A 19,212-nucleotide genomic window follows, 5' to 3' on the forward strand; every position below is an offset into this window, starting at 1 on the left:
GATACTCTTTTATACAGAGTAGGGCCATGAGGGTATTTCTGACGGGCTGTTTGCTTAGGCAGTGGATTTACTGATTCACCCACCCCTCCTAAACAAGAGACTGGGAGAAAGAGGGGATGGCAGCTGGAGGGGAGCCTTCTCTTGTGCCCTTGTCAGGGCCAGGTTGTCTGCATTTTCTATGCACCAAGTGGCTACTGGGAAGGTGGCTACCTTGAGCCTTTCTTTCTGGAAATAAGAGGATATTGGGGGCTGGACACCAGTAGCTGATGCCTGTAATCCTAGGGGGATGAGATCTGAGGATTGCAGTTCAAAGCCAGCCAGGGCAGAAAAGTCCATGAGACTTTTTACTTGAGCTGTGGGTCGAGGTGTAGAGCACCAGCTTTGAGTGAAAAAAAAACAAGCAAGAAGGAGAGGTTCTGAGTTCAAGCCCCAGGACCCATGGTGGAGTGGGGGAAGAGGGGGTAGAAGGGGATAAGGAAAGAACAGATAAGATGAATAAAAAGAGATCAACTAACTAAAATCTAGGTCCCTCAGGCCAATGACCCGGGCAATGCAAAGGCCCCTGTCAGTCTTGTACCATCTTTATATCAAAAGAAAGTAACAGCTTCTCTTTGGCTTTATATCTCCTTTCCTGCTTTGCCTACATCAACACTTGGAAGAAGATAGGAGGGGAGACTGTTTTCCACAGGCCTACCATTTCTCATCTCTCTGAAGAGGGGAGGAAGGAGAGTCAGAGAGAGCAGAAGGTGCTCCTCTTCTGCCCCCCTGGCTCAGCTAGTGATGGAGGAGAAGACAATTGGTCTTGCTTATGGGTTGGTGTCTTCAACTTCACTTGACAAAGTTTTTTAATATCAAGAGGTGACCAAGGAAGTTACAGAAGCTGTCCAGGGTATCATTAAGGGATCTCTACCCAGCTGGAGTGGGAGATTTGCACAACCCAGCAGGGGTACCATGGGAGAAAAGAAAACTATTTCCTGTGTGTCCCCTATGGAATTGAGGCTGTTCAATAACCTAGTTACATCTGATTAAAGACTTCATATTCTTAGGACTCAAGTTGAGTCATTATGCATTTGTGTTGTGGTTTATTGAATTTATAAATTGTTAGTAGAAAAATGGACAGATTTTTTTTTTTCTCGCTGTTAGTCAAAAAATTGCCATGTTAAATGAGGAACAAAGATCAACACAGGTGAATTTCTGGATTTAGATGCAAGGGATACTAAAAGAATTAACTAGTAGTTGCATTTTGCCCTCTATATCACTGAACTCTAAGTTTCCTTTGTTTTATAAAGTATATGGAGAAATGATAAGTTTTACATTTCAAATAACAGTGAAATAGAAAACAGCAGATGTTCACGAGCGATTTGTTATTCAATTTGTTATTCAACTTGTCAATCAGGTTTATCCTGTTAATTTTCATTGTAATATTTGTGAGATTACTCTTCTATTTAATTAAAAAAAAATCAAATGTAGCCCCGTTTCTCTCAGATGTTTCTTAGTTACTTACAATCTTCTTTTTTGAATATTTTTATTATCTTTAAGTAGTTGTACAAAGGAGTTGCCATTCAACAAACAGTTTATAAATATAGTGGGTCTTGATTGGTGTCACCCCTTTCAACCTTCTTACCCACTCTTCCCAGCTCACCCCTTCTCTCACTTTCATTAATTTTTTTAGTGTATGTATTGGATTTTTTTTGCCATTTAACAAAGCAGTTTATGTATATAATGCATCTTGATCTGTGTCATCTCTTCAACATTTTCATCCCCCTTCGACTTACCACTTCCCTTATCTTTGTTAATTTTGTGATATATACAATGAATTCTTGAGTGCAATGTCTCCCCTTACCCCTCCATTCGTCTACCTTACAATACTTTTTATTTAGACAATGATTTCAACTTTACATTATAAATATTCTGTAAATTATTTAAGAACTTTTAAGATAAGCTACACTGATCAGGATTAATTGCCCTCAGTGACATAACCCATCCAAAAAGTGTGGCCCCTCTTCCTGCTGTCTTCACCATAAAACCATTTGTAGCTTACAGTTCACAGCTTCATAGCATCTTTAGGAATGGATCCACACTTCTTAGTTCTCTTCTTTCCCTTTTGCATCCTCTATTTCCTTGAATATCAGTCTCCTGAAATGTAAGCAGTTCAGAGTGTTCTGACCATAGAAGCGACAAGGATTCAAAAGCATCTAAAAGGAAGTTCTACAGTCCTAATTGCCTGATACTTCTTCTCCTGAAATAAGTGCTACGATTCACGGAAGTTAAATTTTTGATAAGCAAACAGGCTCAAAACTTAGTGTCAGCTCATCTTTCTCCCACACTACCACCCCACTCTCAACACTTGATTAGTTGCCTAGTTCTACTCCTAGGTCCTCAACAAAAATGGCAATCATTGCTGTCCTCATGGCCTCAAGTCCTTGTCTGGCTCCTGCATGTCTGCAATCTGCTCTTTCTCTACCTCATGTTCTGTCCCTTCCTTGTGGAATAGAGCCTTGTGGAATAGAAACCTCAGCTCTTCATGGCTCAGTTGGCTGTAGTATCTTTGCCACTCTTTTCCTTTTTGCTTGGAAATCATCCTCTTCTGCCAGTCTCTGAATATTCAAAGTAGAGCTGATTTTCCAGCTCTTCAAATGCTCTGGACCTTTTCTTCCCGCGGCATCCCCCCATGCTCCCCAAAGCCCACTGCAGGCCCTTCTTGGTGACACTCTTTTATCATTCATTCTATTAACGACTGTGGGCTTGCTATATGGCAGACATGGATGTAGGCACCAGGAAAATGGCAGTACAGGAAAATGGCAGTGCACAAAAATTATGGGGTTTATAGAAAGGAAATTATATAGACTGGAACATATAATAAGTCATATGGGGATAAGAATCATGAGGGAAAAAACACGAGTATTCTGAGTTCTCTCTGATAAAGTGATGCAGGCTTGTACCTTATTATCTTCAGGCTTTAACTAAAGTGTTACATTCTGCTTTATATAAAAAATGTTTTTCTTAACATATATTCTCTACTAGAAAATGATAGTAAAACTTTAATCTTGTGTAGTAACTTATACCCCAATTTATATGTAGTAGATAATAAATACTTACCTGTTAAAGAATGATTACATCAGGAGTTATTCATTAAATGATATCCAGAAAAAAGAAAAAAGACAATTTGATTGACAGTTGGGGAAGAAAAATATTTTGACTATGGGCTCTGGGTTGTTGAAATGCTATTCTTTGGACTTGAGGATAACGCTCATGTGGAACTTTATGTTAGTGAGTTAAGTGGTCAGATAATATGTCCTAGGTTTAATTTTCTAATCTTGTCATTGCATGGACTCAGTGTGTGGCTTCTAGAGTAGTGGGATTTATACCATCTGTGTCTTAGGGGAACCATGTTAGCCTTATGTTTCTATAGTTACGTTTATTATACCTGGCCTTGTATACTTCTTACTTTATGGGCATTAACTTGTTTGTGTCATTGCCTTTCTCTAAGAAACTTTGTTAGATACTCATTTTGAAAAGAAGTCATCCTCTTATAAGTTTCTGGACCAGCTCTATGCAATTACCTGAGCACTTTGACTGGTTTTCAGGTATTTACCTTGGTAGCTTTTGGCCAGGATTCTGAAGTTTTTGGTGCTGGCAGGTCATAGAGTAAAATAACTCACTGGCAGGCAGTGAATGCATGGACCTTGGAAGCAAATCACTCAGTGTCTTGGTGACACTTTTGGGTGTTGTCATTCTCCCGAACCTTTGAGGAAGGTTAGGAACACATCTCAAGATGCTTGCCTCCATATTTCTTCCAAATCTCAGAGGCAGGTTGGCAGTCTCCCCAGGGCTCCTTGTTTCTTTCATGGTCCTCCCAAATCTCAATGGCAAGTTGGCTGCTGAGTGTGGCATTTTATTGGCAGCGGGTGTATTCATCTTAATTACATTTTTTGGTCCCCAATCTTTCAGTTCTTGAAAATTGATACTCCTTTCCTTTCTCCCATTTGGGGTTCCACTAGGCTATAGTTAGAAATGACAATTAAAGTAGTTTATTATTGTTATAAGCCATAGATTTAAGCACCAAATTAACTTAAATCTAGACTTTAATCTACAGGATTGTTAAAGCTATAAACAAAGTTTGTGTCCTTATGTGCAGAATTTTTAAATAAATAATTTGTATTAAGCTTCTTAAAGCAATCTAGTTTCCTTGTCCCTTGGCTATTGTAAGACAGCTATAAAATATTAATAAAATACATATAGTGAATACAGCAATATGTTCAAGCAGCAGGAACATAATGAAGTATTGAAATGAGGCAAAAGTTTATTTCACTTGTTACTCTCAGTTTTTTGATGCGTATTTTTTATGAAATAACTTCTACATTTTTGTAGAAACTATAAAAGTATATTTTTATTTTGACTTTAGCAAAACCTTAGAGAAGGGACAAGTGGTAGATGGAAACATATGCTAGCCAGATTTTAGAGTGTGATTGTAAGATGTCTCACTGAATTTCTTTACACTTTCATACTCAGAATTGCATCTTAAAAACAAGTATCAAAAGACCAATTATTTTAATTAGAATATAAACTATACTTTTTAGTAAAGCAATAGCTTTATGGGTTACTGTACTGCAAACACACAAATTGTGTGGATCCATTTAAAATACAGTGGCTGCTTAGATTTAGTTTTAACCATTTGAGTTTATCCAAAGAAAAGTTTTTTGAGTGTTTTCTAATTGTAGCCTGAGTGAAATACGTATTAACTTCAGCAGTTGAAAAAAATATAAAAACCCAAAGAAAGAAAAACAAACGATAAATTGCAAGTCCAACATCTAGAAATAAGTTTGTGATAAATCTTAAGTAACCTGTTTAACAGCTTGTAATGGCTAAATAGAAAATATAAAAGCATTTTTAAATTTGTAGCTTAATACTATTCAAATGGATTACTGAAAATATGCCCAGATCTTATTATTAGCACCACTACTTATTAGAAATACTTTTGAGTCAACTGAAAATATATAATTGTACCATGTGCTTGGTAAATATCGCATTGAACTTGGCATTAGAGAGGCAGGCTGTTTTCTGGTTCTAAATAAAACAGTTGTATCAATATACTGTTACAGCATTCTGAAGTTTTACCAAATAAGCACACTTATTCCTTGTTCTCTACAAAAGCATTAGATATAAGGTAAACATTTCATATCATATATGTGGCATATTAGATAGATTTAAAAACATACCTCCGAATATTTGTCATAATTTTCTTTGCTGTAATGATGGGAAATCCTTAATTCGTTTGCACAAAAGATGTTGGATGTTAACAAGCTTGAAGTGGCTAAAATCAGTAAAATGAATCGTTTTGATGAAATAATTTCCATTTTGTCCAAATCCAATATTAAGTTAATATGTGCAGCCCAGTGTCTACAGATGGGAAATCGTGGTGCTTTTATAGTCTACAAAAACAAAAGCAAATTTTCTGTAATAATGAAATAATTTCCACACGTTTTAAATACTAATATTAATTAGAGTTGTAACTAAAGTATGCATTGAAAGAACGTGTGTAATTCATTGGGGGGGGGCAGCAATGTTTGTGCTTGCAGATTCATTAACTTTGAAAGTAATTTCCTCATTATGAAAGCTCCTTTAATTAGGTAGGATTGAAGCAACAGTCAATTAAGATTCCAAACAAACAGGATGCTTTCTTTGAGTTCAAATAAGAAGTATTTTGTTTGCAGTGTTTGCGTCAGTTGTTTGAGGGCAGAAAAAAAAAGGATTCAATACATGCTAGCTGTATTATTTTTAAAATTCAAACGTAAGAGTTAGGCATAGTATTTTCAAAATGTCACACAAAATTAAGAACATAAAAGAATTTTAAGTCATGCAATACCTCAATAAATGGCATGAATTAATTTTTTTGTAAAATGTTGTTTGGTTATTAAAAAGCTTCAAGAGTAAATGTCAGCTGCAACAAGAATGATCAGCAGAAGAGCAAATATTCAGTAGGCATTTTGACAAACCTGCTATCTCAGAAGTTGGAGGCTGTCCTGGCCTTTTGTTTTTTGCCTTATGGGTCTTATTTGGAAAATTTGTAGAAATCACCAGATTTTATTTTTATTAAGATGTTACATCCTACCTCCTTCTCTAAAGTTCTTAAGTTAAGCACGCTAGCAAAGCCTAGGTAAATCACACATATGCTAATTTTGTTGGTCCCAGGACCCATATTATTTAGGTAATCTCACTTGGCCGCAGGCATCCTGACATCATAGCATTAAAAGAGAATTTACGGAAATAAATGCGTACATACACGTACTAAAATGCCACACTGAATCTCTTTCGGAGCAGCGGACTGGTATTCTTAAAGACCTGCCTTATCTGTCCCCAGACTGGGATCCAGAGAAGCCATTATCTTTTAGTCTCAATGGTCCCTTAGCCCTGGAGGAAAAGAACTGATGTGGATTTCTAACACCACAGCAACTCCTAAACATAGAATGGCTTTTGTGTCATCAAGAATGTGGCCAACACTAAGCTTTCACTAACTTTCTGTGTAGACTTTGAATTATGGGATGGTAAAAATGAGGACCTTTATCTGTTTTGAAGATCTCTAGAATAAGCCAGAGTGTTGAAAAGCAACCCTCTCACAATGCCTTCACATCACACTGGCCTATGATTTCTCTTAAGGCAATTGGCTTCATTGGCTCCATTTGTTTTATTCTAGGGTAGCCAAGGATCCTCACAGTAGGAGGCAATTAATTCAATTCATAGTTTAGTGTTAATTTTGTCATGCTGTTATTGGATTATTTGGGTTTAATTTCCCTGAGGATTTAATATACTTCTCTTCCAAATTGTTCTTTTGCAAACTGCTGATGGAAGTTCCTTTTGTTTTGTGGTCAGTAGATCCAAACTTTTGAGAAATGGGTGAAGTGAGGGGCAAGTTTTGTTGACCAAATTTATACTCTGGAAAAAGCTAAAAGCACCAGCCTTGATCTCATTCAAGCTTTGTTTTGATCTAGTTTTCTTTTTCAAGTAACATGGGACTTAGGCAGTTCACCAGTTTTAGTTCTGCTACTCAGGGTATTGGAACATCTGGTAACAGATTAACATCTGTTATCCGATTTTTCTGATTTCAGTCAATATCCTGAGTAGCATGTGTGACTAATGCTTGCCTGTCTCCACTAGGGTAAGCTTCCAAGTTTGGAGTATGTTTCCATTTGGCTTTGAAAACATTAATCAGTGTAAAATGATATTACCTAATATGTACAGTAGGAAATCAACACATATCTTTGGGAAGTCAGGCATGGTGGTGCATGCAAAGATCAAGCAGTAGAGGAGTCTCTTGTTTAGCATGTGAGGCCTTAGGTTCAATCTCTAGTACTGAAAATAAATGAGTAAATAAATAAAGTAAAATGAGATAAAACAAAAACTCTGTTGCAATGTGCTATTACACATGCATAAAGGGGTTAATTGGTTTTAGACTTCTTGATGAGATACATGAGCACACACAATTTAAAAGAATATTCAAGTACATACTTTATTGGCTAAGATTTCAAAAGTCCCAACACTTGTAACTAAATCTCTCTCCAGCTTGGACACTTCTGACCATAAGTTCCACAAACACACTCTTCTTGGTGCTTCGTGGGTGTCCCATGAGCATCTCAAGTTCACGGTGTCCAAAATGGTACCTGGCTTTCCTCCTGTTTCCCACTTCAGTGAACAGTACTGCATCAGTCAGGGTCCAATATATTTTCAGGTCCCAGAAACCATATGTATTCACTTGTTCTTCAAATTACTATACATAGTTATAACAGAAGATGAACTTAAAGTAAGTAAAAAAGAATACACTAGGGATGAGGATGAATATCAAAGTAGGGAATGAACAGGCTGGAATTCGGTTCCCATAGAAGGTTTTCAGATTTTCTGGATTGCTTAGGCCAGAGTTTGTCCACAGTCACAAGGAGGAGAAACCTTCTTGGGTGCAGATTAAAAGTTTGTCAGAAAACTTCTGGGGTATCTTTGAGTGAGACTCCTTGAATTCTTCCACTGAACCACAGAACTAAAACCCTTACATGTACCACTAGTAGCCAGGTAGAAGCAAGGACTCACACCTGAACCAGGGGAAGCCTGCTAGTGTAGTACCCGATCCAGGGCCTTCTGTGACAAAGTCTACAAATGTACCAGTGGCAAAGGAGAAATGGTCACTGGGCTCAACTTCACATTCTCAAAGCATGTATAGAAGGGTAGATTTGCAGTTGAGATGCAGTAAATCCACCGGCTTGGTTACCACCTATCCTCTTATATGAGACAGAATCTTTGTGATATTCACTATTCACTCCTATTATCCCATTCTATAGTGAATGAGCAGTTGTATTGTTTCTAGTTTTCAACAATTACAGTCCATAATGGCTTTAGGTTTATTCAGTTACAGTTGACCCTATAGCTTGACATGTTCAATGTGTTTCAATGGATCATGCCATGTTGATGGGCCCTACCAGTGTCCAAATACCAGGAAATGTATGAAAAAGAGACTGCACAGCCCCAGGAAGGGCTTCCTGACACTGCCATGGGGTCTCTCACCAGCCAGATGTTGGGAAAGAAAAGGGTTCTCTGATTGCTTATTACCTTTCTGTGGCTATTAGCTGCTCTGAAAGTCAGGAGGCAGGAGTGAGAAATCATTGCCCTTAGTGTGGAAACAGGGGACTTGAATTAGGATTTAGGACATTTGCTTCTAGCAAAATACTTAGAATACGAGGTCCTTTCCCTCCCCACCATAGGCTGCAATGAACTATTTAAATCATTAGTGCTGGAGGTATACCCCATTGGTAGAAGTCTTGCCTAGCATGTGTGAGGCCCTGGGTATACATAAATTAAAAATAAATAAAAACATCAATGAAATCTTTGTGTCAAAGGGGCAGCTCATTCCACATGTAGATAGTCTACTTCCTGAAGCCATGGTGAAGTCTATGAAGGGGTGGTTAATTTTAATATCCAGAGGAACCTGGTTATAGAACCTTTCTTCTCATTCTTAGCCTAGCCATTTAATTCCAGGCTTCTGACCCTTTTACAGTGCTTGCTTTTATAGTGCTTCTTCCTTGTCATCAAACTGGAATCCAATTGTTGATTTACACAAAAGAATTTATGGGAATCTTACTTTGCAATTTATGTTTACAAAGTATTTTGCAACCATTTGTTAACTAATTTCAGGACCTCTTCAGAGATGGGTGTTAGTATTAGGACATAATTCATTTCTGTGCTGTTTGTGGCAAAAAACATGAAATCTCTAACTTTGCTCTAAATAAAATATGCAAATTGAATAAAATTATTTAACAATGTATTATAGTGCCTTGGCCTTAGATTTATGAGCAGCTTGTTATAATGAGCCGTCATATTTTGATGGCAAGATTGTATTGACCTCTCTGCTTTTCACTATGATAGATGACGATGCCAGGGTCTGGAAGTACTGACGAGACTGTGAGACAAAGATTATTCCTCCATGCTGTTGAGAAATAAAAGTTGTTGAAATTCAATTCAAGTTGGAGTAACTTAAAGAATCAATTTATACAAGAGTAAATATAAAATATTTATAAAAATTAATTCACATGATTTATTTCAGAAGGTTGATTAAATGGCAAGGTTCCTATAACGAAAGAACATATTTTAGAGCAGTATACTCAGTGAACCTTCAGTATCCACATTAGATCTTTCTAACAGTATGTAAAGTTTTTAGAGCAATTGTGCAAGATTACTCTTACAGTTTAGCTTTCTAATTTGAGCTTGTACGTTTTTGAATGTTTCATTTTATTGACAGATTTTTTTTCTCTTACAGGAAGAATGTGTGATTTTACTAGCCTGGCAGGGGGTGGTGGTACCTTGTGCCAAAAACTCAAGAAAACTCAGAATTTTATACATAAGGGACGAAGACCAGATGTTTAGTTAAACATGAATATAGGAAATAGAAACCAAAACCTTTTCTTTTTCTTTTTTTTTTTCTTCTTGTTGGAGAGAGGGGATTGATATTTTAAAAATAAGCAAGTAGCCATCTTGTCATTACAAATCTGAGCAGGATAATTTAAAATCTTAATTTAATTTCTTAAATGGTACATACACCATTTTTTTTGTGTGTTTTGGAGGATTCTGCTTTCATACGTAGTCTATACTTTATAAGACTAGTTTGCTGCAGTGAAAAAGGAAATTTAATGTTAGGTCTGCCCAGGACAATAGCTTACTCCCCCTTCCTCTTTGTGAGTAAATTACCTGCCTGAAACCAGCATTCATCTGACTGTGAGTCAGCAAAGGACCCCACACTCTGAGGTCACTTCCTCATCTGCTGAGATCACATTCTGAACTGCCCCCAACACATCTCCTTTGGACAGTGAGCCATTCCCTAGGCTCTGAGATCATTTCCTTATCCGCTGTGGTCTGAGATCATTTCCTTATCCGCTGTGGTCCAATTCCCTGCCTTTCCCTATATAATCCCTCTCAACCACAAGTCCCCTCCTTCTCTTCCTCTCCCTCTTTTTTTCTTCTCTTCCTTTCTTCCACACCTTCTTCTTTCCCTTCTTCCTCCCTATTTTTTTTCTCTTCTCTCACTGCACACCACCATCTCATGTCGGCCGGCAGTTTGTTCTTCCCCCAATAAACTCTTTTCTGCCTGAAACATGTGGTGGTCTCCTTTTGGTGAGCCTTACATTTAAGACTGTAATCGTTTAGGAAAGACCTAGCCCAATCCATAGGTGATTTTTTTTTTTTGGTCGGTCGTGGGGCTTGAACTCTGGGCCTGGGCGCTGTCCCTCAGCTCTTCAGCTCAAGGCGAGCGCTCTACCACTTGAGCTACAGCACCATTTCCGGTTTTCTGGTGGTTTATTGGAGATAGGAGTCTCACGGTCTCTCCTGCCCGGGCTGGCTTTGAACCGCAATCCTCAGATCTCAGCCTCCTGTGTAGCTAGGATTACAGGCGTAAGCCTCCAGCGCCCGGCTTTCTTTCTTTCTTTTTTTTTTTTAACCAGTCCTGGGGCTTGAACTCAGCTCCTGGGGGGTATCCCTGAGCTTCTCTTGCTCAGGGCTAGCACTCTACCATTTAAGCCAAAGTGCCACTTCTGGCTTTTTCTGTGTATGTGGTACTGAGACAAAGAGCCCAGGTCTTCATGCATTCTAGGTGAGCACTCTACCACTAAGCCACATTCCCAGCCCTCCATATGCTATTCTTTCCCACTGGTTGGGCCAACCATTTTCTGGAGAGGAGATTTGATGCTTAAACAATTGATGTGTGTTATGAAGATCCTTACAGGGACAACTCCTTTCCCTCTTAAATTAGAGCCCAAAGGCAGATAGGGAGCTAATCAGAATGAGTATCATGAGTAATGTGGACCTCCCGTGTGCTCTTTCATTGGGATGAAAGGGGACTGACTGGACTATGCAAAAAGTTATTCAGTTGACTTTGTTGTTGTTGTTATTGTTGTTGTTGTGCCTGTGCTGGGACTTGAACTCAGGGCCTGGGTGCTGTCTCTGAGCTCTTTTGCTCCTGGCTAGAGCTCTATCACTTAGGCCACATTTCCATTTATGGCTTTTTTAGATAGTTAGTTGGAGATAGAGTCCCACTGGTTTTCCTGCCCAGGCTGGCTTTGAAACTCAACCCTCAGATCTCAGCCTCTTGAGTAACTATGAATACAGGTATGTGCCACCAGCACCTTGCTGATTTTTTAAAGTAGGGTTTTCGTGCTTCTGAGCTTAATTGGTAAGAACTTTTGTAAAGGTCCCCAGTAGACATGCAATTGCTTAGACTCTGGGCAGAAGCTGGACTATCTCTGATGATTCTTGCAATCAATATTACTGGTTCTTTGATATTATTCTTTCTGTTAGTAGCTCTTTGGCTTTGGTAATTCTGCTCTACCTATGAGTTCTTGTTACCTTAGGTCTGGTAGGTGTCTTGCTACTTGGGTCACTATGGTCTTCAGAGGAGGTTTGTTTAAACTAGTTGAACTCTCAAAGGATAATTCCCTGGGATAGCCAGGAACCCCAGCAAGGAGATTCTGCTGGTTAAACTCAGTTAATTACACAATAAATAAAACTCAATTAGTTTGAAGCAAAATACCAGAAAAACCTTCAGGCAAACTGTTACTATTATCTGTGGAGGTGCACTTAGAAATATAAATTTTAAACCTACAGTGACTTTGGCCATAAATTTAATTACAGCAGATTTTCTAGCATCATTTGATTCTATAAAATCTAGACTGAAAGATCTGTACTAATTGAGGTTAAATGAGCTAAATAAATGTTAATGTAATTCTTATTAAATAGCTAATGGATTTAATTCCATATTGGGTTTTAAAACTTACCAGATTTTAAATCAGTGAATTTAAGAGATCAGATAGTTCCCCTTTGAGAATCTATAATAAAAAGAAAAGCGAAGTTGGTAAAGATTTTAGAACATATTTAGATACACAAACAGGTACTGTAGATCTAGGAAGAGCTTATAAGAACTTATGAGAACTTTTATATATAAGAACTTTTTTCCAGTAAACTAGATGTGAATGATCTAGAGCAGTATGAGTGAGCCTTCTTCTGTGGCTCATTTATAGGAACATCCAGCCACCTATGCTTTGGAGCCATCCAACTGGGAGAGTGATATGGGTTCCTAATGACAGCCTCCCCTCCCCCCCTTCCCCCCACATCCATGCCTCACTGTCCAATCTCTGCAGCAAGTGCAGTAGAATAGCTCTTCCTATGTTTTCCTATACTTTTGGCTGATATGCTTATTTATATTTACCACTTTAACTCCCTAATCCCCAATATGTATCTTAAACTGATCTTATCTAAATGAAATTAGCCAAGGAGAAGGTGCTCAAGAATCTTGGTGAACACTAATACAGTATGCATGATAAGCAGAGTACAGTGTGAACTAGAAGAGGAGAAAAAAAATCACACGTTGAAGCTCCCTGTCTGTTAAGCAGTCTGTTCTTTAAATGCTTCATGATTGAAGTTTCCTATTGGTGCAGCTGCAGTATGAGGCTTCTCCTTTACTAGATATTACTCAGGACACAGTGGTTACATGTTACTGAAATATCTGATGTGTTCAAGCAAAATGAACCATTTATATTAAGGACCCTGTGATGTCTTACACATGGGACTGGACTCAAATCACTATTGAGATTTTTCTCTTGAAATTCTCACATCTGCTCTCTTTGTCTGTATTACCCTCTACTACTATTTAGTTTTTTTTCAAAAATTCTGTATCCATTTGTCAATACCTTCTGAGTTGACATAGCCTTAATTTTGGCTACCTCACAAATATTTTCTTTTTCAAGAGTCTAAGTACAACGAAGGACTCTTAATTGGTCCAGTGTAGATAAAATTCCTCATCCTGAACCTATCATGGGCATTAGATTAACATAGAAGGTACTATTGTAACGCTGAAGTGGGTGGTATCGCTGGGAAGACAATACAAGAGCTATTCCAATAAGCTAGATAGGGTGTTGGGGAAAATAGAACCCTTCTCCCTCGGACTGCGATGGCCTGTGTAGAGAAAAAGTGATTTCCCTAGCTGGTGAGAATCTGAGTTGTAAGTTGCAGTGAGAGGGTGACGGGACATGCTGTGTTGTGCAGGTATTCTTCAGTTTCTCTGCAAACATGCAGAGGAGGCCTCTGTCCCAGCCAGGCGGTATCAGTAGACAGTGCCTGAGCGGTGCCATGTGGGTCTTTGTTTTTGCAAGCAGGTGTTCTTGTGTGATATTTTTGTAGCTCATGTGGGACTTTGATGGAAAAAGGGGGGATAAAAGCCCAAACCAAACAAATTCTAAATCTCTCTTCCCTAGAGGCAGCGGAGGGCAAAATTCCAGATATTGCTCCATATATCCATCAAAACAGTGCCAATGGTGAGAGCCTGCAAGATTCCCATTCTCCCGTGGCAGGTGAAAGTCCTGGCTCAGGTGTTTCTCTCTGGCATTTGGAGGTGCTTCTGTTTCCAACCATTATGCTCACACCAGATAGAAAACACTCTCCTGAGAATTTCAATACCAGATGGTGTTAAAAGTTTTCAACTTGGGCCTCTTTCCTAAACGCTTCACACCCTTCATTTTGCCATGGCAGTCCTGGCTTGCCTCATTTCTTCCCACTGAGTTTACTAAGGTCAAGTGAGTGCCTTGAAACAGAGGAAACTGGTTTGTTGCATTTTGAACAAGAAAGTTTATTTTTCTACTAAGTTGGCAAACTTGTCATTCTCTGTCTGACACTCGGGGAGTCTTTGGTGAATTCATTTTCCAGAATTCATTTTCTTTATATAACAAACTGTGTAGAGATCATTAAAGAGTGTTTATTTTGGAGAGAGTAAAAATGAGACTCCTGTGTTATAATTTCACATATAATATATCTTCTTCTGGTAGTTGGCTTCATTGTTCTTTGTTAATTTTATGACAGTATTTACACTAAATTAAAAGTAGTAATAATGGAACATTTTAGTTCACTCCTACAAGCGTATCTGTCTACAATAAAATATTTGCTTCCAGTGACAGAAAGTATTTTAGAAGTGTTCATTAGAACAATTTGATAACTGTGTATCCATTATTAATAACCCCAAGACAGGGAATTACATGTTATGTGACTCATATGACCAATAAAGAAGCTACCATTTCCATAATTATAAAGAATTCATATCACATCCATTTTACTATTCTATATCATTTGACCCATTTATGGCTCATTTTGAAAGAGTGAAATTTAAAAATTTATAAAGTTTTGAATGAAAAATCTGTCAGGTAATTTCTCCCTCACATTGCTTAGCAGTAGTTACTCTCCATCTAAAAGATTTGGGGCCGTTTTACTCTATACCTTTCTTGGACAGACAGGAAGAAAAAGTTTTGGGGTACCCTGAGCAGAGGACATACATGCACTCTCAAGAGTTAAGGAATTGTTACTTTCTCAAAATGAAGGGAGTTGGACTGGAGGAGGGTGCTGAGGGTTGGGTCCAATTTAGGGTGAACTAAAGCTGTGAGCCAGAGGGTAGCTGCCTCAAAAGAACAGAATCCATGTGCCCTCTGTTCTGTCCATGGCCTCAGGTTCTCAACAACCCATCTGAAGATCTGAGCACATTCTCAGTGTGACTCCCTGAGTCCTCAGCCCAGCAAGCTCCCGGTGAAAGTCTGTTACTAGTTGCTGCTATTGTTGCTGTGATGATTCATTCCCCCAGTTTTCTAGTGATAACAAGTGTATATGTGTGTGAGGAGGAGGAGGAAGAAGAAATGAGATACAGACTGGAGGCTAGATTCTGTGCCAATAAGAAAACTATGAATGAGTCTTAGCCTGCTACATACTCCCCTCATCCCCACCTCTCTAAAGTGTTGAATCTGGAGCCTCTTGGATTTGGCAAGTCCCAGATTACTGTCACATTGGCAATGCTGGGGCAGCATAGCTCTTACTGCATGGTGAATTAGCACCCAGAGACTTGACCTCTGTGTCCCACGGTCTCATTGCATCATCCTCTCTATCTCTGGACAAGTGATTTTGATGCCATGTGACATTTGCAGACTGTGGCCACTGACCAAAGAATTTGAGTTATGGTATCCATCATTTTACAAGCTACCAAATAGAAGCTGGTGAGCATTTATTGCTTGTACTAACAGCTTGAGCCAAGTTTCCTAAGCCTACAGAGCAGCCTTCTTGGTGCTGCTAATTTTACTGTCAGCAAACAAAAAGGAAAAGGAAGAGCTGAAGGAGAGGATGTGTGAATGCATGTAACATGATAATCTGAAGAGGGCAACTTTCTCTTTTCTTGCTCATGTTGGTGCTCTACCATTGGAGCCATACCTCCAGTCTAAACTTTCTCTTAGTAAAAAAAAAAGATGGCATATAGTAAAAGTTACAAGTAGGGATTCTGTATTGGCTTCTCAGGATGATGAGGATTTATATATTAAGGTAGTCACTAGGGACATGTTAAAAACTCTTTAGGGAAATGTCCAATGTAATGGATAGAACTTTAATATTAATAGAGGACTCATCATGATAATGTAAGTCATAGATCTAAATTTGCCTTCATCAATTGAATAGTTCTTTGCTAGCCTATAATAAAGGTAGAATGTATTTTAAATAGTGTCATCTAACAGGTCTGAAGTTTTCTTTTATCTGCAATTTCTGGAGTTCTCTTCATAGAATGGGTGACTAAGTCATTTGTCTTTATCCCTGTTACCTATGCCACTGGCATTTCTTGCTTTACCTTTTATAATATTTAGTGATTCTCAAAATATAAACTGTACTATTTTTTAACCAATAGAAAAGGCTTAAATCAACACATCCTATTTTACCTTCATGAAGTGAGTATGGAGGGAAGAACTAAATTTTAATCTATTTTTCAATCATTATGCAAAGAAGAAAATTAATTTTTGGGTTTCTATTTGGAAGTTACCTAGTTTGTAATTACATTCATATGAATAATCTAGTCACCTTACTCTGAGTTTTCCAGTCTTCCTGTGTCATCTAAAGCAGGATAAAGTGGTAGCATATCTTCTAGAATCCTCGAAGATAAGGACAACTTTTAAGAGTTTGAATGCTTACAGTGTTGATATTAGTAATAATACATGTTAAAACTTCCTACTTTTTCCTAGAAAGACTCTAACCATTACTAAAAACAAGTGATTACCTTTATGTTGTTGTTGGTGTTGGTATTGGGTCTTGAACTTAGGGCCTGGGCACAGTCCCTTGGTTTTTTTGCTCAACACTGGCACTCTTACCACTTGAGCCACAGATCTACCTCCAGTTTGTTAATTGTAGATAAGAGTCTCACATACCTTCCTGCATGGGCTGGCTTTAAACCTGGATTCTCAGATCTCATCCTCCTGAGTAGCTAGGATGATAGGTATGAGCCATCAGCACCCAGCAACTTTTCTTATCTCAGTTTAAAATACTTACTCAAATAAGTCCATGAACACAGACCACAAATACAGATATAAGGCATATACTCAGAAGAGTAGACCCTCAAGAAAAAAAGTTTTCCTTAATTAACCCCAAGAAATTACAACATTCTGGGCTCCTGTTTTGTGTACTGAGCACTGGCTCTACCCCAGTTCTATATCCATGCAATATCTGCTGTAACCTTGGGTGTATCATTTCATGTATTTGGTTGGTATAACTTTGGTGAGATGTTAAGTTCTCTTGCAAAGAACATCTTTTAGAAATTGGTGTCTCCTAAACTTTCTTTTGATTGTAGATATTAGTTGAATAAAACAATTGTACAAAAATTTAGAAATGCTGGGGCTGGGAAGGTGGCTTAGTGGTAGAGTGCTTGCCTTGCATGCCTGAGGCCCTGGGTTTGATTCCTCAGCACCACATAAGCAAAAAGAAAAAAGCTGGAAGTGGCACTGTGGCTCAAGTGGTAGAGCGCTAGCCTTGAGCTGAAGAGCTGAGGGACAGCGCCCAGGCCCAGAGTTCAGGCCCCACGACTGGACCCCCCAAAAAAAATTTTTTTTAGAAATGCTGGTCTAATGGAGGAATTAAGAAACTAGCTATTCTTTTTACTTTTAGGATTTGATTTTCATTATAGTTTGTGCTCACCTCCTATTCATTCTTCAAATCCTGGCTCATATGTTACTTCCTCTGTGGAGGTATCTCCATTTGCCCTAGGCAGGATGTGAAGTTTTCCTGTATGTATGGCTACATGGAATTAAGGCAGGATGTGAAGTTTTCCTGTATGTATGGCTACATGGAATTAAGAAAAAAGTGCTGGGGGCGGGGAGGATTATGTGGGGGGTGGGGGGAGGATGGGAAGGGATGGGAAGGGGAAACAAAGGAGGAGGCTACAGTGCTTGATAAGAAATGTACTCATCTTGCCCATGTAATTGTAACCCCTCTGTACAGTATTTTCACAATAAAAAATAAATAAAAATTAAAAAAAAGAAAAAAGTGCTAATGTTTAGTTCATGACCTAATTAAATTTCCTTTTTCCATTTGTAAGGTTCAATTGACTTGATTTTAAGAAGTATGTTTTTATTGTCAGTGCCCTACAAAGTATCTGGCTCATTGTAAAAGCTCAAAAATGCCAAGAGAGTGAACAAATAAATGAATGAATGAAACTTGGGCGCATAAACAGGAAGATTACCTTTCTGGTATGTGTTTATTGTGTGAGTAATGAATGAACCCTTTTAAGTACTTTTTCCATTATAGTGACTAATCACCTTGTAGTTGGCTGAATGGATATAGATGTGAAATAGTTAATCACTTAATCTTCCCCCCTCATCCCCCAAAAAAGATATGGGCTGTTATTCAGTCTGTCTTTCTCTGATGCAGACATAAATGGTACATATGGAAAGTTCCAGCAAGATACATTTTCTCATCTATATTCACTATGTCTGAAACTCTGAACATACCTTTCTTTTAACTGTTAAGAGATAAACTAGAATTTATAGACCTTTTCACCTTTCATTAAAACCTACCATTATATATTTATAGAATTATAGACTTGGTTACATTATGCTTTTAGCTTTTTCATTTATAACTCTTATTTTTTTTCTGATACATGCTAGGTTTTAGCATTGTAATTTTTATTGTAATTTGAACATGTTCCCACTCTTTCTTCTTTTCTCCCCTTCCTGCCCCTTTTTCATTCCATAATTTTTATGTTTTGTAAAAGATGCACTAGGATAAAAAAAAATCTACCTCCCTTGTTCTAAGCACTCCAATTCTGTGCCATTAACCTGACCAATATAAATATTGGTGCATCATTTTATCCATTTGGTTGGTCTAAATTTGGGATAATGTAAGGATCCAGGCCAAGAATAAGGCTTGGTGAGAAAGCTAAATTTGTGAAGCTCTCTGTGACAAGTTCAAACTTCCTGATAATTTATTTTGTTCAACTTTAGTTGAAGGGAGTTGCATCACTAGAATTCTCCCCTAAATATATCATAGTCTAGCTAATACATTTGTGTATATACGCATATGATATATATTTTCAATTTAGAGTAATCCCACATATATGCATTCATCCTTTGTCTCTCTGAGCCTAACTTATTTATGCAAGATAAAGAACTTGAGAGCTGGAGAAAAGAGAAGGTATGTGTGGTTCTGATCGGGTCACCTGATTAAGATGCCCCTGAGCAGTTCCTGCTTTCTCAAACCTGAAAGGAAATGAAACCTGTGCAGAAGTTCCCGTTCATTAGCTGGGGTAGAGATGAAAATCTGGTTAATAGAGAAAGGAATTATTATAGATAACCTCCCCAGGAAGCCAGAAGATTGAGGACATTGAACCTTAACCAGTTG

The 19,212-nt window shown here is 38.1% G+C and overlaps 1 protein-coding gene across 1 annotated transcript; it reads right to left on the reverse strand.

The window, feature by feature from the left end:
• Positions 1 to 2,084: 2,084 nt before the first annotated feature.
• Npvf (neuropeptide VF precursor) lies at positions 2,085 to 5,357 on the reverse strand. The gene is made up of 3 exons (XM_042684958.1): positions 5,220 to 5,357; positions 3,596 to 4,002; positions 2,085 to 2,136 (listed from the first exon to the last, which is right to left on the reverse strand). Exons 1-3 carry the CDS (start codon positions 5,355 to 5,357, stop codon positions 2,085 to 2,087), a joined length of 597 nt encoding a protein of 198 aa, XP_042540892.1.
• Positions 5,358 to 19,212: the final 13,855 nt, after the last annotated feature.

The sequence above is a fragment of the Dipodomys spectabilis genome, unplaced genomic scaffold (genome assembly GCF_019054845.1).
Source record: "Dipodomys spectabilis isolate Male_0828 unplaced genomic scaffold, ASM1905484v1 ptg000092l, whole genome shotgun sequence".
Taxonomy (NCBI): domain Eukaryota; kingdom Metazoa; phylum Chordata; class Mammalia; order Rodentia; family Heteromyidae; genus Dipodomys; species Dipodomys spectabilis.

What these genes read in the sequence shown, in the direction of transcription:
- Npvf (XM_042684958.1), bottom strand. Translation starts at nt 5,357, where the DNA reads ATGGAAATTATTTCATCAAAACGATTCATTTTACTGATTTTAGCCACT. An exon ending in ATTATGACAAATATTCGGAG is followed by an intron (nt 4,003 to 5,219) that starts GTATGTTTTTAA and finishes TTCTAACTATAG; the next exon opens with CCTAGTGGAACCCCAAATGG. An exon ending in CCTGGCCAAAAGCTACCAAG is followed by an intron (nt 2,137 to 3,595) that starts GTAAATACCTGA and finishes CTTACATTTCAG; the next exon opens with GAGACTGATATTCAAGGAAA.